Source organism: Nasonia vitripennis, chromosome 5 (assembly GCF_009193385.2).
Source record: "Nasonia vitripennis strain AsymCx chromosome 5, Nvit_psr_1.1, whole genome shotgun sequence".
In the NCBI taxonomy this organism is placed as follows: Eukaryota; Metazoa; Arthropoda; class Insecta; order Hymenoptera; family Pteromalidae; genus Nasonia; species Nasonia vitripennis.
This window is the reverse complement of record NC_045761.1, coordinates 15,462,327-15,485,363: the sequence shown is the minus strand read 5'-3', so window position 1 is coordinate 15,485,363 and position 23,037 is coordinate 15,462,327. Positions and strand designations below refer to the sequence as shown.

General features: G+C 47.8%; 2 protein-coding genes across 6 annotated transcripts in view; both read right to left on the bottom strand.

The window, feature by feature from the left end:
• Positions 1-1,769: 1,769 nt before the first annotated feature.
• The window catches only part of LOC100116942, an 88,072-nt gene continuing 66,804 nt past the window's right edge, over positions 1,770-23,037 (bottom strand). For 3 of the 5 annotated variants that reach the window (XM_008219297.3, XM_001601257.5, XM_031932907.1), the window contains 6 exons: positions 5,392-5,533; positions 5,131-5,306; positions 3,572-5,062; positions 2,332-2,527; positions 2,087-2,257; positions 1,770-1,975 (listed from right to left, as the gene is read on the bottom strand). In XM_008219297.3, coding sequence (XP_008217519.1) covers positions 1,904-1,975; positions 2,087-2,257; positions 2,332-2,527; positions 3,572-5,062; positions 5,131-5,306; positions 5,392-5,533 — 2,248 coding nt within the window. In that variant the 3' untranslated portion in view covers positions 1,770-1,903. Of the gene's footprint in view, positions 1,976-2,086; positions 2,258-2,331; positions 2,528-3,571; positions 5,063-5,130; positions 5,307-5,391; positions 5,534-5,660; positions 6,822-23,037 lie in introns of those variants that run through there. The other 2 variants (XM_031932906.1, XM_008219298.4) reach the window with 2 other exon arrangements.
• On the bottom strand, positions 10,396-22,934 carry LOC100117016 (interferon regulatory factor 2-binding protein-like B). Its single transcript, XM_001601316.6, has 5 exons — positions 21,100-22,934; positions 15,000-15,172; positions 14,728-14,914; positions 14,402-14,646; positions 10,396-14,305 (listed from the first exon to the last, which is right to left on the bottom strand). The coding sequence occupies exons 1-5, from the start codon at positions 21,923-21,925 to the stop codon at positions 14,165-14,167; spliced, it is 1,572 nt and encodes a 523-aa protein (XP_001601366.3). The 5' UTR covers positions 21,926-22,934; the 3' UTR covers positions 10,396-14,164.

The following is a 23,037-nucleotide window of genomic DNA, read 5'->3' as shown; positions in this document are numbered from 1 at the left end:
CCAATAAAATATTAAAGAATTATTTCATAAATATTTTAAGAAATATTCCATTGTAATAATGAAGAAATAATTATGTAAAAGTTTACAAGATATATCTATGGAATATTTCATAAATTTTTTGATAAATGTTTAAAAATTCGTTACAAAAGTTCCAAAGAAATGTTTAAAAAAGATTCCAAAAATCTTCCGCAAAATATTTCAGTGTATTATTAAGTAAATAATTCTGAGCAATATTTTATGAAATATTTATGTAAGATTTCCTAAAGAACATATTGAAATATTTAAAAAGGAATTTCATAGATTCCAACAAAATATTTATGAAATATTTCCATTGAGTCGGTTGATAGCTCTTCTATGGAATATTACTGGAAGGTTTCAGAAATATTCCGTGGATATATTTCACTGAAATATTTCGAAATATTTCATTGAAATCTTTCATGCTGTGTGGGAATGGTAATGTCATACTCTGATGGTAAGTTAGCTGCATTGTTATCATAACTTCTTTTATTTTTTCATTGTTTTCTATAGTTGGTGAAGCAGAATTATTGAAAAGATTTTTTCTAGAAATGCTGTTAATTTTTTTGATTTGTTGTTCAGATGATGGGGGGGGGGGGACAACGGCCATTGCTCTGAAGCTGATCTCTTTTTATTTTTATTATCTTGGTTCTTAGCGCTATCATTACCAATCTGTGTTTCATTTTGAGTAATTTGAGTGGCCATAATTTGATCAATTTGGGTGTTTGTCGTGTTTTCTATTTCATCTTTCTTTCGTTTCTTCGGGTGTGTGGATTATGCTTGCAATTTCAACAGCTCCTAGATTATCTATATCCAGTCCATCAGCTTTATTTGGATCGTTTATATTTTCATTTTGGCTCGTCTCATATTCTTTAGTAGTTTTGGATTGTTCCTCAGTTATTATAGCATCCGTTGGCTTTATAGGTAGATTTTTGTCATCTTTTGGATCAGTTTTTAGTTTTATGTGATTCAACCTTGATTGTACAAGTGATTTGGTTTCGCCTTTTTTTCCACTTGAACTGGTTAGGCTGTTAATGGGATTGTTCTTTTCTCCTCTTCGTCCATTATTAATAACTACATTCGGGCTAGTATATGTGCGTAAAAATTGTAGTCTTTGTTGAGCACTTTGTTGTTGTGTTAGTTCTTTTTTTCTAGATCTGTCGGCCATGCTTGGTGTTTTCAGCACCTGCAGGTGCAGGTTATGTTTTTGCGAGCCCGCCCAAGCGGGCTTATTATCTTTTTTTAGTAGCTAATATTATTATTTTAATATTATTTTCGCTTGTTAGTTAGTAAATCACCTCGAGTCGGGGTTGTACCTACGACATTCTGCGCTTGTTATCCCCGTTAAAAACAAATAAAATCGCGTCTCTCTTCCGATCGAGTGTACACCCGAAACCCGAGCTCGGAGTCCTCCCCACTGAGAGCCAATCGACAACTCATTTCTACTGGTTAAATAACCGTTAATTTGATTTAGCGCAACTACCTCAAAAAGTTTAGCGGCTGGAGAGAGAATGCTTTCGGGCGAAGATCGCCAGCGTCTGAAGGATCACGCACTTTTGGAATCGGCCTGACATTTGCGATTTTCCAGTGCGTCGACCGAGAGCGGAAGTTGAGTCTCCGACTGGTCTTTGCCGCGTAGTCCCAATTTGCTGATGATCTCCCACATTTCCCTGCAATTTCGACAGCTGATGATGGGGGAGAGAGAGAGAGAGAGAGAGGGAGGGTGGGAGGGAGGGCGAAAGAAACAAGTTACATAATGTATACAATAAATTATATTATTATCTGGTACACATTTAACTGTTGTAATTGTCACGTCAAAATAAGAAAATAAATTATTATCAAATAAATCGTTATTTAATGCGTGTATACTATAGAAAAGAACATCTCGTCACTTGTCGGCAATTATTACTTGGTTATAACTTGGCCCAATTAATTCACCAATGCTGCATTGAAACGGTGGCTGAAAAACAATATTGTTCTGCGGTTCTGGGTACGACTTACTATGTTGCGTGTATGAGAAAATCCAGAAAAAAGATAGATTCATCTAGAAAAAAGTGGCTTGATTACGTACTGCTTCGAGCTGGCTTATAGCGCTGCTGGTGGATGAAACTTTTGTCGAGCAGCTCTGAGATCCAGCGATGGAGTTGACGTTTTTCCGACGCACCTCTCCCAAAGAATAGGAAGCCGAACTACTCAGGCAGAATTCCCCTTCGGAGTGCGCTGCTTCCGATGACAATTCGGACTGCATATAATAAATAGCATAATAAATACGAATAACCAGCGTGCGCAAAACAAAGAAAAGTATTAAGCAGTTACCGATTCGGCGTTAGAGCCTGCCGGTTGCGCCGCGTCGCTAAGCACGGTCGAGCTGAAGGGTAGCCGCTTGCAATAATGATGCCGATTGGGAATGGAACAGGATTCGAGCTTTTCCAGCAGATTAAGCTTCTGATGAACGGATGACGGCGGCTCGAGCAGGACGATCCCGTCGTGTTGATACGCTGTTAGCAAGGGCCTGTGTGTTTTGGTAAACGAGCATTTATTAGTGCGCATATATTACTTACATATGAAGGTATAGAGAGGGGGATAAGTGCTTTCGTGAAACGAAGAATATAAAAAAAAGCAATTGTCCAACCCTGGAACTCGATATTGCACACAATTCGCGGCGAATAAATGATTATTTGTGATTTTGAAAGTTATAAAAGTAAAGAAAAAAAAATCATGCAGGCAAGATGCGTTCATTATGGCTATTTTTCAGTCGAAACCTTTTGCACACATGATGAAAATACGAATTGATACTTTTGTTACACAAATATGCAAAAAGTGGCGCCCTGCACAATGGTTAATTTTAGCTCTGAATATATTCATTTTTTCATAGCACTAAAAAAATGTTAACATATCTTTAATAACGGAACCATCTCGAATAGATAGCCCGTGCACTAGAAGGTGCAATTTTCGAGTTTCTCAATCGGTCTAGCGCCGAATTGGAATACGGCCACTTTTAGTTGCATTACTGATGATTTTGGCGCTATCATGGAATTTTCTACTTCAATGCATCTTATCCGCAAGGCATTCTATAAATCATAGAAGAGAATAAAAATCTTTTTCGAATAAAAATATTTTTAAAAAACTCGCGGATTCGACTCGATTCACAAGGCATAAAGCGTTATACACAAGAAGAAAAGGATGAACTTGGTAAAATTAAAATCAACGATATCCATCCCATACAATTCTATTTTTTTCTCAGGCACTTAACAAAAGGCACATTCCAAAACTCATCCATACCTGGGAGCCAAATGTGCTGGACGCATCTTCCCTAATAGCTAGAAAGTCGCGAGTTAATGGACTACATTTGTAATGTACCGGATGGTAATTATAATTATTTTTCATTTTGAACGGCAAATCGAGTTTTTCTCGTAGTACACAATAGTGTGCTACGTGCCTAAGGAGAAAAAACGAAGTTTGCGAAGATGAACTAATGTTCGCAAAAGTGCGCACCACTATCCCCCGGATGCACGAGGAAGAAAGAATGAGTAAATGCTGTTAACAGCCTTATTACCGGTTATTGGCGGATACTCTGCTGTACTCCCTCGTGGTAGCTCGGTCGAGACCAACTGACGTTTGTCTACCGACGATGAGCTCTGCTGATGCAGTCAGGACGCCATCGTGCCGATTATCCTGCGCGGCTTTGGAATCGAGTTGACTTTGAACCATGAGCTGGTCAGAGAGTTGCCTGAGCGACTGATCATCGGACAGGCTGTCTACGAGGTGAGAGGTCTTGTGCAGGGAGTCTTCGCCTCCGGTTTCCCCTCTCTCGTCGACTATGCCGATCGCGTCTCCTGACCCTTTCTCGCCGATCCGTTTATCGTCGATGTTGAGGGAATCCCGGCCCGGGCCCTGTTCCTCGCCGATCGCTTGGCTGACGCTACTGACGCCGGGACCTCTCGACTCTTTCTCCTCGGCTTCTTCGCTGTTGTTCCTGTTCGCGTCGATGAAACCGCTCTCATTCACTTTGCCGGTGTCGATATCGCTGGTAGCCCTCGATTCCCCGCGATTCGCGCTGACGCCGATGGAAGCCCCGTTCTCGCCGATCTCCTTCTCGACTCTCCTCCTCGCCGTAGAATCGGCGGTCAGATCGCCGGCTTTCGGGAGCTGCAGCGACGAGCTCTTGAGATTCTCTATGAAGCCGGCGTCGGACTGGCAGCTTTCGCGGATGCTCGCGGCAGCCGCAGAGCCGGCCTGCAGCGAGTCGTGGCTGCAGTGGACGGAGTCGAAGCTCCCGGCGGAGTAGTCGGCGCCGTTGTCGCTCTTCCGCAGAAGTTGCTCGAGGGCTTGGCTGCTCTGGTGAACCCTCCTAATGATCGTGCGCTGCTGGCTCAGCAGAGCGTCGAGGTCCGCGATGATCCCCGGCTCGCCCAGACTCAAGTCCGCGTCCGACGACGCGTCGAGCTTCGGCAGGGACTCCGGCGGCTCGGAAGCCGCAGGGCTGCGATTGCCGGCCGGCTCGGCTGGCTGCACGAGCCCGGTGACGGACGTCGTCGCGTCCTTCCTTCCAGAGGCCTCGAGCTTCTCTGCGGCAGCGCTCTCGCCGTTGGCGAAGGACTCGTGCTGGAACTGGAAGCTAGCGACGTTGTCGGCGGGAGCAGCTCGGGGCCACGTCGGCAGCGGATCCCCCGATGGCTGGATGTCGACTATCCTCGAGGTCCGGACGCACAAGTCCGCCTTGATGCTGATAGCCGGACCGCGTTGGACGCTCAGCTTGTCGCTGCCGACGCAGCCGCCGGCGGGCGCTTGGGCAGCGGCGCGGGCGCTTTTGCCGCAGCACAGCGGACAGTCGTCGTCGATCGCCGGTGCAGCCGGCTTGCTCTCCGACGGCCCCCGCGGCCCCGTCGCTCTTCCACTGGCTGATGCGCTTGCCGAACTCGGCCTGGATTTAGATCTGGCGGGAATGAGCGTTTCGCTGATCGGTGCCGGCTCGTACGCGCCTGTCTCGAAGCTCGTCGCCACGATCCTTCGGATGTAGGCGCTAGTCTCGTCGAGCAACCTGTCGCTTCGTTCGATTTTATACTTTAGCGCGCAACGATATTGAATTGTGTACACAGTTGTCTAGAAACTCACCTGTCTCCATCGCAGGCGTCAGCGAGAACAGCGTCGAAATTCAGTCGAGACAGCTGCCTCTCGGCGTCTTCCACGAGCCTTTCCGCGCGTTCTAGTGCCTGCAAGCTCGCCGGACTCAGACGCAAGCTTCTGTTGGGCCGGTGCTGCGACAACGGCGATTCCGTCTCCTTCTCTGACTGCAAGGCGAGCATTCAAATTACCCGCCGATTTATCGCGCAGTTGCTACGAAAATGTAACGTTCATAATTCGCGGTAGCCTTACCAAATAATCTGCAACGCTGCGCAGGCTCGTCCTCGTGGAGGCATCTGGCTGTACTGATATCCAAGTGACAGGAATCTTCTCTCCATCTTCTTTTCTGCTCTTCGCTTTTGAGCGCGATCGCCCACTCGACATGTCGTCTTTTCTGAAATTCAATCAAGATCAACCTTTAGTATATATCGTTCGATTGATATTAGGGCACATAAGAACATTCATAAAGCACCCTATGGCCATATTCATAGTTTTGCACGTGACGAAAAATGTATAGATACCCGTCACGACCGGCACAAAGACTCATCGCTCAACTCTGGTAATTCGCTTCTTCTTATAGAGGACTTTGAAGCTCCGAAGAGGTCGTCCAGTATATGAGGAGGTTTTCGGAACGCTATAAGGCGGGTATCGGCAATGATTATGACAGCTGTATATAGTGCAAATCCACGAGCGAGTGGAAACAACTCGGGTGCTAGAAGTTGAGAATTTCAAATTGAGGGCACACAGACCAACGTTTTTCGGTTCCTTGGGCTATCTGAGTGAAGTGAGAAAATGCCCGCGCGCATCACCGATCGCTTGCCGAACGTTTTTCTGGACCAGTTGAAATTCAACCCAGAGGAAATTAACGAAAACCAGAAAATTTCCACTTTTTGTCTGTCGGTGGAATAAAAAAATGTCTTTTAATAGGATCAAAGTATGAGAAAAAAGTATTATTTTGAGGGCTGGTGGGTTAGAAATGGTTGCCTAGGTCAAAAGTTTCTAGGCTTGATAATCAACAATTTTTCCAATGTTTACGAAAATCAGCGATTTTTCCTATTTTTAAAATCCTTTCGGTCAAGCCCGTTTCTTTCGCTTTCACTTTGAACATTTAGATGAACAATTAAATTTTACGATTAACTGTATAAAATGACGATTCGAGAAAGGTCAAAAAACGGACATAATTGAGAGGCATATATATATATATCGCTGATCAAACAATTGAAATGTTAATCCGAATTTTTAAAACGAAAATAGGAGAAGAGAGCTTCAATTTGAGCCACGGGTGGTTTAAATTTACCGCTCAGAGCAAAAGTAAAAATTTTTTGTAAAAAATCTATGTATTTGTGATTTTTTTGCTATTTTCAAGCCTAGACAACTTTTGACTGAGCAACCATTTTTAACCCACCAGCCCTTTAATTAGAGCTCTCTTCTGATGCTTCAATCCTATAGTAGAACATATTTTTGAGTTACGCTTTCAGACACTGAGTGGGCAAAGCTGAATCGTGGCTACAGTTTTCGCACATTTTCTCCAAAGTTGAATTCCCACAAAAGAATTTCAACTGCCCCGAAAAAGGTTTGGCAAGCGATCGGCCATGCACGCGCGCATTTTCTCGTATTGAAAGGTTTAAAGAACTGAAAAAAAATTGGTTTGGTACCCTAGTGGAAAAAAATGTAATAAATTGTAATAAAACGTAAAAAAAATGTAAGAAAATGTACCTATTTGTTGGATTTCGGACCTTTATTCTCATACGTTTTTGTACACTTTCTTACATTTTCAGATTTGTTAACTTTCTTTTACATTTTATTACATATGTTGTTTTACCGCCTTATATAGTCAATATATTTTTTAATTGTTAATTTTATAATAAAATGTAACAATGCATAAGAAATTGTAAGAAAAAGTCAAAGGATGTAAGCAGAAGTAAGAAAATAAAAAAGTCGCCATTTTCTCATATAATATTACGCTTACAGACAATTTTTACATTTTGTTATACTTTTTTACGTATTGTTAGATTTGTCGTTACAAAGAAGAGACCCCCATGAAATCCTGGATTAATGTATTTGTAATAAATTGTAATAAAACGCAACAAAATGTAATAAAATGTAGCAAACTGTAATAAAACGTAAAAAAGGTCCGAAATCTAACAAAAACGTACAAAATGGTACGATTTGTTACATTTCCTTATATTTTGTGTGTCCTCAATTTGAAATTCTCCACTTCCAGCACCCGAGTTGTTTCCACTCGGTCGTGGATTTGCACATATACGTTGAACAACGTCTAGGAAGTATTGAATTCATTTGCTGTAGGCAAATAAAAGGTTTCGTTCGAGGTTTTATTCTAGCCTTGTTTGCCGTCCATTTTATCAATATATTTACATAGTTTCTCTTTGACATTTTCAATCCAAACATCAAATAATTAACATGGCAATTCCACATTAAAACACGGCCTATTATACTGGGAAAAAAAATACATAGGTCCGTAAAACTTGCCCGCGTCGGAGCTATACCAATAAAAGAAGCGCAAATTATAGTTCGACACCGCAACGAAAATGAAAAGCCTCGAAATGTTATCTCAATCGTCTCTCTTATCAGAAGACAGAAATTCATGGTGATTCGTACTAGGCGAAATTCCGTTTAAGGCTCGTGTTTATTCGGGTATTTTTATTACGTTCATTAAATTTGAGTTGATTCTAATGAACCATTTTGTAATAGCGATTGAGGAGCCGCACTGTCCCTTTTATATGTATAGATATACTAACAATGTCAATTTGCGCGGAAGTATGTTCGACAGAATATAATCCCAGGAAAAAAAATACTTAAAATATACTTTTCAGACTCTAGTTGGACCGATCATTTATTGTTTATTTTGGCCGAGGTTGGACGCACTCCTTGGCAGGAAAAGCTAACATATAGAAGTATTTTTTTCTTAGGATCTCGCTGATGGATGACGTCCAGCTCACTACTGCCAAGAAGTATAGCCTGAAATATTTTTGGCAAAAGGTTGCATTGGGATGGCCCTCTTTTCTTTCGTGCAATATAATATACTATTTTTTATGTATAACAAGCATATATAAACCTAGCGGCCTTAGCGCTCCCTGTATAGAAAAAATCATTAATGGCACAAACATTCGTTCTAAGGATCGATGTGAACTGAAAAAGAATTGCATCCATCAGGAGAAATGCGCCCAGTATGAAATAGTATATTGTGTACCAAGGGCGTAAAGTGGGCTTTTCTAGTCCGAGTGTGAAGATTGCAGTACGGGTCAAGGCGAGTTAGCCCGAGCCGAAGGCAAGGAGCGTTTACGAGCCGCAGACGAGTTCTGCAACCACACGAGGCCAAAAGCCCGCTTAGCCTTTGATATCTATATAAGTATATGCATATGCGGGCAAAAAAGATGCAAAACGCCCGCTAAAATTTGTTTTGCCCGACGGTAAAAAAACTGGTACTTTACCCCGCTTAGTATAGGTAAACGAAAAACGCGAAAATCGTGTTTTACTTACTACTTACTTCGGGGACCTATTTTAAATTAATCACCTTTTATATCGATGCCGTGAATTAACTATTGCACGAGGGACGTCGAATTCGGCCATTTGAAAAACAAACTATGATCACTAAACATTTTTATTTATTTTTGTCGTTATGTTTTGAAATATGTGAAAAAATATTTTGGAATTTGTTTGTGTTAAAAATAATTTGAAATGTGCTAAAGGCACAATATAAATCATATGGTACGTATGGTACACTGTGTACCCAAGGGTGTTAAGTGGGCTTTTTTATGCCGTTGTATGAAATTGGTAGCACGAGCCGAAGACGAGTGCTTCTGCGAGCCGAACACGAGCAGTGCTGGATTTTCTACAACAAATTCCTGCAGAGTATCCTGTATATGCTAATTCTATAGGAGGCTAGAATGACGCTGTATACCCTAATGAAACTGTTTGATAACGGTATGAATTGGCTCCATAGCTTCGATTCGATACTAAGTAATCGCTATCTTCTTTTTGTAGACGGATCCTGCAGGTTTTGCAGGATCTCCTATACATGAATCTGTGAACATTCAGCAGGAAATTCCTGTTAAAGGTCCTGTAGAGTTCTTCTGCATGATTTCCTACAGGATAACCTGTAGGAATTTCTATACAGGGTTCATATATGTATAAGGATTCCAAAATTTTCAAAATATGACGCAAAAACTTAAAACTTCCAGTGCAAAACAAAATTTCATCACTTTTTTTTATTAAAAAAACTTGCTAAATTTGCAGTAGTAATTTTTAATTGGCGTTTCACGAGTGATCTAATGCAACTGAGATCACCAGATGATTTGTTATGAGAATAAATATACAGCTGTGTGTGTGTGTGTGTGTGTGTGTGTGTGTCTATAACAAAAATGAAATTCGCCCGTTAATAGTAGATTAATTAAGCACCTACAGCAAGGAGCAAAACTGAAGGCCAGTCTAGAGCACGTGCTTTGGGCTGGCTCTGTAAAGCCCCCTTTTCTCCCATGGCGCATGCGCCATTTTCTACCACACCAATAACTAATAAGCGTAAGGTGCGCACCTTATAGCGCTCGCACACTAGGAGGAACTAAAATACGAACTTTATGAGTGGTGCACCTCAAAGCACGTGTTTGGCAGTTTGGCCGTCTCTTTGTTGCACTCTATAGGTGCATAATCTGCTATTGTCACTTCAGCAAATTATACGCTCAAATAGTTTTAGAATAGACTACAAAGGTTTCAAAACCACCTCTGTTTTGAAAAAACTACTGACGGCAACTTTATACAGTCGCACCACACAAAAATGTCGACGCTGTTCCGAAATTACCTATATTTATACCTACTTACATCGCAATAATCAACGCACGATGATTTATAAAATCTATGTACCTCTATTCCTGCGCGCGAGTGCAATATGTGAACTCTTTCGAACAATAGCACAAACGACAAGTTTCCCTGAGCTTTAATTTCGTTGGATCGCTTGCTCCCTATTTATGGGCGTATCGTGTGTAAAGAGCCCACTTTTTAAGCACTTAAATTTTGTATCCTTCTCGAAACGACCAAATATCCATTCTTGTAATACGAACATAGCAATGAGTTCTGCTTCGTTTCGAGAGTATCAATTGTAGCAGACCTGCCTGTTCCGGCGCAAATCAATACCGTCCGTCGCCGCCGCAGCCCACGAGGCGATTTTACTTTCATTTCTGAAAGACGATCGTTACAGGAGAATACCCGTGCAGGTGTTGGGATGAAATAAGATTGCGATTGTTTTACACATCAACACATATATTTGTTTTTGCAGTTTGCATACATACGATAAACAGTACAATGTATCGCGTTTTTCAAAGTATGGTACACTAGAAAATCGTATTATTCGCTACTACAGTCGCTAGTGAACTTACGTGTTTCATAATTTTCTTTGTCTCCTTCATTAATATGACCATAGTTATTGCGCTCGTACAAGAATCATAAAAAACAAATCGGATCGTACAAAAGTAGGGAATCACTGTTTCTTTCCACTTTCGTCGTATTTTTTCATTTTAAATTTTCAATGATCGCGTCGACTTTCTTCAATCAATTCTCATCTTGGGAAGACATGCCTACTTTGTACGCGCTACGGCCAGAAAAAATGCGACTTAGCATCGGCTTTAGAAATCTATATGCCCAACTGTTCTATTATTTATTTATTTATTATTTATTTTTCCTTTAATTGCATGCGCGAACAGACTCGCCATGACTCTCCTCGTCGGAAAGAATTAAGTAACAAAGAATACAGCTCTTCGTGTGTTAAGTGTGATTTGTGTGTCCGTGTGTAAAAGGAGAGAAAGACGCTTATAGATGCGAAATTCCAAGCTGTATAAAAACTGCGCAAACCTGCTGCGAGTCTCACATTTTTCCTGACTTACACGATCGGTTGGGCGAGTATACTAACATTCAATTAATAGCTACTGCATCCTTGTTTCTAAAACCTTTACATTGTTGTTGATTTTTTTTTTGTTTCGTTAATAATCTTACTTTTAAATCTTGTCCAAGTAAAAATGACAATTTTTTTCTCATCACTCGGTGTGAAAAAATGAACTTTCAAAGTTTTCACTCTTCTGCATACATCGCGCGGATCACTCTTTCGCACTCAAACACGTATACAACAAATCAGATTAGTTTCTCGTTTATCGAATAATCGTTTAACAAGCACGAAAAGTACGTCCTATTTCTTCATTATACACACTGGTAAAAGAGAAAAAAACAGACGTGTACGCGTGCCTATGTGATTGCATATGCACATATTATAGATCGGCAGAGCTAAGTAAAAAAGAGACAAGCAAACAAGAAACTAATTTCACAGCTTGCGTTGGCATGGGCAGGAACTACCATAACGTTAAAAAAAACCTACTGCAGCTAGCGCACGACTCGACTTTGATGTCTCATTCTCTATTCGAGAGTCTCGTCACATTGTCGACTCGGAACAGAAAAGAAAGAACAAAAACCGGGGTGTGCTAGCACTTTTATATAGTATCTGAGAAGTTGTCGCAAGCACTCAGGCACGTCCAAGCTAAAAAAATTTGAAAATGCCGTTGATGCGGCACCACATCGGCAGATTCGACAATTTAAGACAAACTTCCGGAGTAACTCCGCCAAAAGGACGTTACGGAGCTGGCAACAACTTCTCGCCGCCAATCGACACGCGCGTGAGTTGCTCTTCCGCGTGGTTAATATTGCGATCGTCACGCGTCGTGGTTTTTTCTCCTTTCAATTCTCTCAATCTTTGTACAATATACTTTTTTTTTATACACATACAAAAAGACCTATGCGCCCAGGGCGAGTTAATCTTGGCCGCTACATCGATTGATTACAAAAACCGAAAATTGACAAATAAGGTATAGAGTAGTTTGTTAGGTAATACAAAGAAAGTGCTGCCTTGGAGGCAAGCAAAAACACACGATTTATCCATTTTGAAAATTTTTCAGACGTAGCGAGTGTGTGGTTCCTATATGTCGGGCGATGCTTTTTTCATCTGGTAAATGAAAAATCAAAAAGCCCTCACTTAAAGTCTAGCGTTAAACTAAAGTGTGAACAAGATCTCTCCTTTTCCTTTGTTGTGTTTCCATAACCTAACGAAGATTCAAATTTTCTTGAATTTTTCCTTCGTTATTGATTTTGTTAGTCGACATCGACAAAAATTTCGTAAAGCAATTCGGCCAAGTTTTATTTTTTCTCGTTTGATAGTTTTTGTTTGTTTCTCTATCGGCCGCCTTATAATCTGTCTTTTAACTAAGCGTTTCGTACCGAGTAATCGTACTCTCTACTTTTGCTCTCGTTTCTCGTGCTTGATTATTCTCTTTCCGATTATTCTCAGAAAAATGAATAATTGGAAAGGCCTCACATTGAAGTCTAGCGTTAAACTGAAAATGAAGACAATAACATGTCTGTAATTTGTGTTTATCAAATGATAATCTCTATTGCGCGTACGTGTAAGCTCGTCGATATCGACAAATTATCTGATCGATTCTGTGCTTAGTCTCTTGCTCCGTTGGTGTGTTTCAAAGATTAGTATTATTTATTACTTATTATTTTTTTATTTAATTTTTATATGTATATATATTTTTTTACAATGCCGATGGATACAATGTAAGAAAACGGAGGCGGGGATCATGATAAAATAAACGAAACGAGATACAAAGCAACGCATGAAAGTCGTAACTGCCTCGGTCAAAAATGCGTATACGAGGTTTTTGTTATGACTTGTGCATTAAATGTCGAGAACATAATTCAATGAAAAACGCAACGTAAGTTCCTCTTTGTACATTAAAAGATGCTTACTTTCGCAATCATACGATTCCTTATTTCGCTCATAATATAATATAATAATATAAAATAAAACTAATAATAATGATAATCATGATAATAATATTATTATAATAATAATGTAGAATATGTACACATATACATAATGTACAGAACACCCAAGAACGCTGGGTTAAAAAGGTCCGTCATGTTTAATTAATGATATAATACAAGGAGGGCAAAGTATAAGAAAATAGAGGCAAAAAAGAAGTGACGAAAAAAAAAATGAAAATAAGAGTTTGATTAACCGTTATTTAAATACCGCGACGAAAGCGGCAAAGTTTAACCACGTTTCGAAGCAATTGCACCGAAACGCCTTAAAACATAGAAAATAAAAAACTGTAGAACAGCGTGAAAAGAACTGTAAATTTTTTATAGTCGCAATTGTGGCTTCATAGAAAATCTAAGAAGTTGCGCATGACAAATACACAATGAAGATAAAGGCGATCGAGCCTAAGTACAAGCCCATGCATGGGCACAAATAATCGTTTCGTCATTTAAATCGCGACTCGTGAGTCGCTGCGTCTCAGCGCATAACGTTTGTTCTTCAATTTATTTCTTTTTTGTGAATTTTCTTGTGGTTTCCTGCATTTCTGGGCACTTCTCGCTCTTTTAGCTTCCTTACAGGACTCGTAACATATTTACAGAAACAATGCCAGTCACCGAGTTTGCCAAAGACTTCTGCTCAAGACCGACAATAGCTCGTTCGATAAAAAAATATTTAAAAAAAGGCAATTCGTCGACGCAAAAAATGTATACACAACTCGACGACGAACCCGGTCAACTGTTGCTCGGGCACGACGGCTCAGAAAAAAAAAACAAAAAATCCAAATTCTCGCAAAACATCGTGTTTGATCTGATCACAGCGCATCGCGTAAAGCCACATATCAACGTCTTCGGCCTAACAATGGCATGTGCGGCATCTCGACACGCACAGCCTTTCCCCGTTGCCTCTGATTAGTTTGTTTGTAGTGTGTCTGTGTATCGCGCAAAGTTAAACAACAACTTGCCGGCGAGCCTTCACGGCGTCTTTCGCCTCGGACAAGAGCTGCGCTCGCACTGCTGCGAAAAATCATGGTCTTTGTCCCCCGTGGATTCCAAGTAGAGTTATGATCTCTCTTGTGTTGTCACGCTCGGGGAGAGACATGAGCAAAAATTGAGCCTGGACCTGCGGTGCTTCTCGCGCACAGCTCGCTTAAGTCTCGCGCTCCTTCTTGACCTTGAGACCGGCGCTCGGCGTGTCCTCGCCCAGGATCGTCGCGATCTCGCCCTGCATGAAGGCCCATGGCACGGAGCTGTTGGCAAGCGGACACTTTTCGCCGCTCGGGCAGTAGACCTGAAAGAGTAGAGGGCGAAAGTGAGTCTTCGTGAACTGGCATAGGCGAGAGTGCGCTGTTAATAAAGTGCGAACAGCTGAAAGAGCTCTGCGTACCTCGGATCCGGCGCCCTGGCGCTTGATGCTGTCCCGGCTGCAGGGGAAGCAGAACTTGTGGTGCGGCACGCTGGGGCACTGGACGAAGTGCGTGTCTTCGAGACGCTCCTGGCAGAGTGTGCACTTGAGGGTGGGCGCGGCGACTGGCTCAGCGCCCGCGGACTGCGCCACCGCGCCTTCCGACGACGTCGTCACTGTCGTCGAGGACACGTGCCTGGATCCGCTGGACCTCCTGCCCGATGGGCCTGCAGGGTGAAAGAATCGTGTTATCGATTGCATCGCGTCTCGAGTCTCGCGAACTGCGCTAGGCTCGAACGAAAGCTTACCGGAGCTGTTGGGGCTGTGCTGGGAGCCTCGGGAAGCGCTGCGCTGCTGGACGTTGGGCGCGGTGGTCGGCGGGCTCCGGCTGGTCGGGCTAGGGTTGCTAGGCGGCTGGGGTACCGGCTCCGGCGACGTCAGGTTGTCCGCCACCGACATCAGCGCTGCCATTGGTGATGGTCCACCAGCCGATCCCTGAAAAACCATTCCACGGTTAGCCAAGGCGCAACGAGAACGACAGCGAGTAGAAACTTGCCGGCGAGTCTGAGAAACGTCTTACCTGATGGTGACTGCTCTGTTGCTGCTGTTGCTGCTGTCCCTCCGGAGTGGTCTCCTGGCTGGAAGGCGGCGGAGGTGGCGGCGGACTCGTCCTGGGACGCAGAGGCGAGCCGCCGCCGCCGTTCGTCGCAACGTTGGCCGGTGCCAGGGGGATCGAAGGGCCCACGTACGCTCCTGCAAACGACAAAAAGCTCTCGTTGTAATTCCACTGTTCCAGAGTTTTGCATGCACAAGAGGAAGAACGAGAAGAATACGGGACGGGACGCGCGGCCCTTGCGTAACCGGCATGCAGCCAAACGACTTTTTCACGTCCCCGTAAAATGTCGGCGCGAGCACATACACGAGCGGCTCGCACTTAACGAGCTGTTTTTATGGCTTCTTCCTCACTGCATCAACTTCAGAAGTTTGCACACACGACGTGACTGAGTCACCCGCGTCGCGTACAATCGGCGACTGACTCATGCGACTTATCGCGCGTTTGCTAATTTATCGGAAAAGAGTGTCGGAACTCTATTCCGACGGGCGATTTTCACCGATTCGTCGCGCAGTGAGATCCGGAAAATATGCGAAAACGGCAGCGGGCGCGTGACAGCGCGACGCACGTGAGCCGGCTGCTCGTGCCGTATCGCGCATCGCGGCGGCTGCAACAAAGCCGCATACGCTCGCGGAATGGCAGCTGTCGCGTATTCGGGATTTCCGACGTTCGAAAGTCCCGCGCGGCAGCAGTAGCCATCAGTGAGCCGCTCGCGCGCACAGACGGACGGGCAGAACATGTGATCGGTACTTTTCCGTGACGACATAAGTCGTGCCGTCGCCGCGAGATCATATACGTTTAAACGCGAGCGAGCGCGCGCAGACGTAAATAGAACCAGAGCGGAGGTGGGAGGTGGGGGGGGGGGGGAGGCGGCGAAGCACCGGACGCGCCGCTCGACGTCGCGTCGATTCAGCGTATTCGCAACGTTTCTCTTTCCCCCTCGCGCTGCGTCGAGCCATTGTTTATTTCTCCGATGCAGCTGAATAGAATGCTCCGATCGATTTCGGCTGAAATTGGATGCGCGCGTGCTAGAGGCGCTTCCTCACTAACGAAGCCAATGGTTGCTCTACGAACATTGCTTCTGCCGCTGGAATATGAGAATTCGTAAAAGGATCGACGCACCTCGACAACAAGGTCATCAGCGCAAAGTCGGCAGACACTGGCTGCTGCGAGTGTGACTAACGCCTACGTGCTGCCGTCTTCCCCCAGAATCGCTATACACACAACGATGCCGCATACAAGCTATATCCTTTGTGTAGGCCGCGCGTGCAGCCGGCGAGTCGAGCTTTTTTCGCATCGGAAAAGCAGACAGTGGCTCGAATCGATCGATAAGCTATACATATGCGGAGGCACAATAATCGTTCTAGTTAGCAGCTGCATGCAGCGTCGCGTGTCGATGACGTGCAGCGCGTAACCTCGTCGCGCCGCGACATAAGCAGTGACTCAGTGCGAGGAGCTGCGCAACTGGCGTGTTTCTACGTGCGTATATGCAAAGTCAGTGATCGCCAACGAATTCGTGCAACCCGCCTGTATCGACACTGCAGAGCGTAGATCTCGCCGTGAGTTCGATGAAAATCGGCTTACGCGCGCCACTGCCGCCGGTTAAAAATAGATACAAATATACGCCGCAGTTTTAGTCCACGGCGCGTATAGGCGGGTATACCTGTAGAAGCGAGTCGGCGCACGCGCGTGGCTGCAGAAGTAGCTCCTACGGACTTTGCCAGCGGCAGCGTGCGGACTATTTGAGGTTATGTCGGTCGTGTGTTTGTAAACTGCGCAACACACGGATCGCTTCTAAAAATGTGCGATTACGAACGAAGAGTCTCGGGCGCGGCATTTGCACACAATAGCGCCGGCAGTTTTCCTCCTTCGCTCGCGGCGTTCCGTGCAAGCGAGAGATTTAGCAAACGCGCACGCGAGTTTTCCGCGAATTTCCAGGTCACCGCGAACTTTCTTATGGGATTCCAAATTTCGGGTTGCGAACGCCGAAACGGGACGATCGGCTCCCCGTGCGCGTGCATGCATACACCCGTATTTACTATTGCGAAACGAGCGATCTTTGCGCAACGCCATCAGAGCGTTGTCGCCGATTACGCACACGCGAGCACGTGCGAGAGTTCGCCGCTCGCTATCGCACGCACGTCCTTTTTTCTCTCTACTCGCTCTTCGATCGACTCTATTTTTTCGTATTTACATTCGCGCTCAATGGCAGCGACAAAGTCATTGGCGCGTTGGCTAATACGCTCGCACTTATAAGGTAGGTAAACATACGATTCGGCGTGGATGCGAAGCACGTTTCTTTCCCGAACACACATGCGCGCGCTCTCGTCGAGCGACACCCGCGTCCTTGAGAATTAATCGCACGGGCGCTCCTGAAAATCGTGTGTTATCGCGAAATTCCTCGACTCGGCGAACGAAAACATTTCCACGAGAAGCGCGCGCAGCATGCCCCTACAGCGCGGGCTTTAATTATAACTCTTCCTTTTTCAAGTCAAGTGAAGCTTGCAAAATTTATCGAGCGCGGCAGGCTCCAGATTGACGTCACGCTTCTAGTCGACATTTTTAGAGCGCTACGACAAGCTGACAATGACAACGAGCGGCGGATTTCGATTCGGCCGCTCGACGCCGCGCGGAAACGAAAAATATGTTTCGCGTTCATACGCTAGCGCAGCATCGAGTAGCCTTGCCTCGGGGCTTTGACGGCCACCCTGTAGCAAATCTTTCATGGGGAACAAAACGCGGACGGGCCTATTTACAGCCTGGCGGTGATCCTGCTATTTATACTACCCGCGACAGCACTCCATCCGGAAATACCGATCTTCCAAAATAAAAGCGCCCGGAATGCAGCTTCTTTACTCCCACAGAGAGAGTTTATATCTCTCCACGGCGGAATCCACGGCGGAACACCAAGTTTGGGTAGCTCGAGAAGAATCGGACTGTCTGGTTTGCCGAAACAGGCGGAAACGCAGGCACGCGCTCGGCGATGCCGAGAACGAGTTATAAAAAGGATAATCAGTCGTAAAACGTTCTCCGGCTGTAAAGAGGGCTCGAGCGGGAATTCGTGGAAGCAAATAACAAAGCGATGATCGCGGGGACGCGCAGATGCGGAAAGACGCGCCATTGTGTACCTACTACGCGGGGAGGTCAGAGTGTCGCTCGTAAACCGCGGGCGCGCGATGCGAGGGTTAAAAGCTCGGCGCTAATTTAGCCGGGTGCAATAACCCGGCGGCCCGAAAGCCCGCGACAAGTCGTAAAGCGGCTGCACGCGTGACTGCAATTAACTCTTGCCTGTTGTACCCGAGGGTCGCGTAAAAATCCGAGCCAGCCCTTTCGCGCGCGCACATCGCACCGTAAATAACGCCGCTTTACGATTCGAGTTTCTCCGCGACACTCTCCATGAGCGATTTGCCCGGGACGGGTCTTTATCGCGGCCGCTCCACAGCCCGAGGCTCTCGGGAACTTACGAGAGGAATTTGGAAGCCGTTATTCGATTTCGAAGAGAGAGAGAGAGAGAGAGAGAGAGCAACGGGGCCGGACCCTCGCAGTCCCTCTTCTCTCACCGGCTGCACCTAACTGTAATTACCGTCTTAATGGGCATCATTGACTTGCCCTCGGCTTTACGCTCGGCTTCCCCTCCCGAGTGCAGGGTATTTCATTTTTATACTACCGTCGGAAAAGCGCGGGGCTGCTGCAGTTTGACCGGCGGCGCGCGACGCTGCAGCAGGGGGTCGCTAACGACGGACCGCTACTGCCGACCGAGACAGACTAGCGGGCAGTACGTGCTACCTGCGAACCTCCGGCAGGGTTCCAGGGGCGAGATAAAATTGCAACGTTGTAACTCGGCTCGAAGCTCGCGAAGCGTACAGTCGATTCGAATTTATTCACTGGTCCTGGTCCTCCGCGTTGCCTCGCGCACGGGTTATCGATTGGCATCCGCGGAAAACCAGGTCCGTCGACACGAGAAGCAGCGATGCGGGCGCGCTCAAAGGAGGCCAGTATACAGTTACCCGTCGCGTCGAGCCAGACAGCCTGTGAGCGCGTCCGATGTGCATGTGCAGTATGTGCACTCACTGACAGGCGCAAAACGGGATCGGTCTTGTGCCGACTTGTGCCGACGATTTAAAATAGAGGGGAAAACAGCCCAGACGATTATTAAATCGCACACGCAACGACTGATGTAGGAGTAATATACGCCGCGACGGTTGCTCGCGTTGCCTCGCACAGCTTTCCGGCGCCGCGCAAGTAGAGCGAGAATGCGATTCCCCTTTTTCTCCCTCCTCCCGTGCGCGCGTTCTTACGGGTTTGCCGCGAAACCAGTTTGTAGTGTGCGTGCATCGCCGCTGCCGCGGAGCTATCGATTATCGGCTGCCGCTGTCTGCGCCGACAAGACACACGGCCGGCAGTGTCTGCAGCTCTCGAGCATATTACATACGCGAATCGGAAAAAGAACAAATCGGAAAATAAAAGGGATCGTCGAGAGAGCTGGCTCGTCCGATTTCAAGAGCAAGTTATAGAGCGCTCGCGAATCGCACTCGAGCGGATAGCTCCGCTGCGACAAGGGGGGCCCATTCATCGGTCTAAATATACGTGCGCGCACGCGTGACGTCACGAGCGAGCAAACGTCACGCCGGCATTTTTTCGTCGTCCCCTCCGCCGCCGCCGCCGCCGCCGCCGCCGTCGCAGTCGGGAGCTGGTTTCTAATCACGTGTTCCGAGAGAGAGAGAGAGAGAGAGAGCTCGATTCTGCGCGCGTCTTTGGATGACTGCCATACGTCGACACAACTCTTGGGCTAGTATACTTATACTTTGCGAGTGACGGTGTGTGTGAGCGTGCCGCCGGGAAGCGGCTTTGCGGTTTAAAGTTACATGTTTTCTCGCGGCAGATAAAACTAGCGAGCGAGCGGCGTTGATGTTTCCAAAAGCAAAGTTAAAGAGAATCGCCGCGTGAGTGTGCCTTACGTAAAGACACTGTGTTAGACGCCGCGAGCTTTGAAAAATTCCTGCTGCGAGAATTTCACGGAATACACTTATACGCGCGCGGTTGTGAAAAGATTTTTCGAAAAGACTTCCGCATTGCGTAAACACGACTCGGTCGTCGCATGTTTTCACGGCTTAGGTCAACTGTATAAGCGCGGCGAGTCGGGAGGGAACAAAAACAAATATTTTGTTATGGAACTTCAATGTCACGGCTACGCTTCTGAGAACCCCCGCGTCTGTGTGCCTGCGTGTGTTGCAATCGCTGCCGCTGACTTTGCACGTGTGAGTGTAAGACGACGAGGCGAACACGGCCGAACGTGTGACGCGCTCTCTCGAGATGTACAGTTATATCGGCCGCGAATTTCTTGGCATTCGGCGAACGAGCCGCTGCGGAAATATCTTTCGGAGTTCAGCTAAGAGAAGCTCCAGACCGAAGGCGGATCAAACGCCGCCGGGGCAACATTGTCGGCGAGTCGAGCTTGCTTATAAGTAGACCCTCCGCTCCGCGCACGCACTCTACCATGCTTGCTGGCTGCTCACCGGCGTCGCTCTTCCTTCCCGGATCGCGGTGACAGTCGCACGAGCTCTCGACGGAGAGCCGCGTGGGTGCGCGCCGCTTTTAGTGCGCCAGGCGCAAAAATAGAAGCACGGCGAATCCGACTGGCGCGTTTGGTTAATGAATTACGTAAGCGCGAACGAGAGCGAGAGCGGAGAGTCGCCGCGGCGTAAACAAGAGACGGTGGCGGCTTTCCCCGGGCCGACTTCCGCGAAAATACCCGCAGCGGAGTGCGAGGCTGTCGGGCGGGCAGGAGATAAGCGGCGCGCACGCTATCGCGGCGTGGCCCTGCCCCGGATTCGCGCGTTCTGCGCTCGAAAGCGGAGCCGGGAGACTTTCGCGCTCGGGCTCGATTCGCGATTGGCTCCGATAAGGCTTATCGGCTCTCGCGGGTAAATATTATGAAACGCCCGTCGAAACATTTGCGCAACTCGCGTCCGCGCCGAGAGCAAGCGTGCTACAGGGCGGCATCTTCACGCTGCTCTTCTCCGGGGCCGCGCGCGCACGTGCAGGCGAAAAAAGAAAGCGCACTCACCGTTGGCCTTGAACGTCGTGGCGGTCTCGAAGCTGGGCGCGCGGATCGGGTGCTTCTCCTTGCCGCGGTCGACGTAGCTGACGGCGAGGCTGACGGCGGGCAGGGACTCGCCGCGGGTGAGCGGCGGCCTGACGGTGTGCTGCTCCTCGAGGCTGAGCCGCTTCTCGGGGTGGTCGTCCTCGTCGATGGCCGAGATGCCGCGCTTGAGCTGGGTGATGCCGCGGCCGTGGCCGAGGCTCACGTGGTGCGCGACCGCGGTGAGGTGCGCGCTGCTCATCCGCTGCACGCTGTTGGCGCGCAGCCCGTTGCCAATCTCGTGGGGCCCGTCGGCCTCGTGGGCCGCGTGCTGGGCCGCCGCGGCTGCCGCGGCCTGCTGCTGCTGCTGCCGCGCGCTGAGCTGCTGCTGCCGGGCCGAGGAGCCGCCGCCGGCGGGCGCCCCGGCCGAGTTGAACTCGCCGATGCTGTTGCGGTGGTGCATCTGCCCGTAGCCCGCGGCCGCGGCCGCCGAGAGGTTGTGGTGGCGCGAGTGGCCCTGGGCGGCGGCGGCGGCCACCGCGGCGTTCTGGATGGGCAGCACGTCCAGGCTCGCCGCGCCGTTGTGCTCGGCGTGCGAGCTCGCGCGGTAGGTTTTCGAGGCCGAGGGCCGCGCGTCCTGGAAGCCGTGCGCCTTCTTCAGCTGCTTGGCCGACTCGAGCACGAGGTCGATGCGGTCCGCGCCCTCGTAGTTCACGCAGCCCCGGCAGACCGGCTCCGAGAAGTCCATGATCATGGCCCAGGGCATGCGCGGCAGGTCGCACAGGTAGCACTGCGTGCGCTTTCCCATCATCTTGGCGGCTGCTGCTGACCCACTCTCGTGTAGCTCGCGACTCTCCGCTTCCGAGATCGATCACACCGCCGAGCGAAGAGCCAATCTATCCGCAACGCAGCGCACGTCGATCGTTATCAGTCGAGCCGCGTCGAGCTGACGGCGCGGCGCAGCATCGTCGGGTACTCGCTCGCGCGCACTCACAACCACCAACTTTTCTTCACCGCACTGTTTCGGCAAACTGCGTACTGCGAGACCTGCACGGGGGGCGCGCGCGCGTGTAACTGTGTTTGTGTGTATGTGTGTGTAACAGTGTGTGTAACAGTGTGATAGTACCGTACTGCGTGAACGCGCAGAGCGCAGAGTAGCGCAGAGGAGCACAGAGGAGCACAGAGGAACGAAGAGGAACGAAGAGGAGCGCGCCTGGCAACTGGGAGCTTGCACAGGCAGCGAGCGACTGACCGCCCGCCGGTGCGAGAGAGCTGCTTCGCGCAGCAGTAGACGCCGCGCCGAGTGGAGGGGGTTCGCCGTTCGGTTCAGTTCGCCGGTGTAGGTATAGCTGTGCATGTAAGCTGGCTTCTCCTCCGCGCGGTGGGGATCGGGAGCAACACCGCGAGCTCCGCGAGACTTGGCAACAGCGCATCGGCTTCAGCAGCGACGACGACGGCTCTTTTATTTTTTGCTGCGGCTGCGACTTTTCGGAGCGAGGGAGAGAAAGATTTTTGCGATGCGTGGCCTTGAACGCCGAACCCCTTGCTCGATCATCGTAGCTCTCTCGCACGCATGCACGGCGTACACTCGTGCACACCTCGATCCGCTCCGCTTGCGCAGAGCCTCGGGTCCGCTAGGCGGGATGAATTCGCGAATTTCGACGAATATGGGACACGCATAGAGCTAGGCGAGAGCGAGAGAGGAAGCGAGAGAAAAAAGGGAGTCGCGCTTTAACGGTTAAGCGATATAGCGCAGAGAGAAAGAGAGGGAGAGAGCCGAGTCTGCGTGGAAAACGTGTTTCTGCAGCTCTCGGCGACGAACGCTCGAGAATGCGGCGACTCTCTCTCTCTCTCTCTTTCTCTCTCTCTCATGCTCGCTGCTGCTGTGGTAGTGGCACATCGTAGCGGCTGCCGTGCTGTGTA

Bases quoted from the DNA above. Each gene is read 5' to 3' on its own strand.
- LOC100117016 (XM_001601316.6), bottom strand. From the start codon at position 21,925: ATGATGGGAAAGCGCACGCAGTGCTACCTGTGCGACCTGCCGCGCATG. The intron at 14,647-14,727 runs GTAAGCTTTCGT...TTCACCCTGCAG, and splicing joins GCACAGCCCCAACAGCTCCG to GCCCATCGGGCAGGAGGTCC. The intron at 14,306-14,401 runs GTACGCAGAGCT...CTACTCTTTCAG, and splicing joins GCCAGGGCGCCGGATCCGAG to GTCTACTGCCCGAGCGGCGA.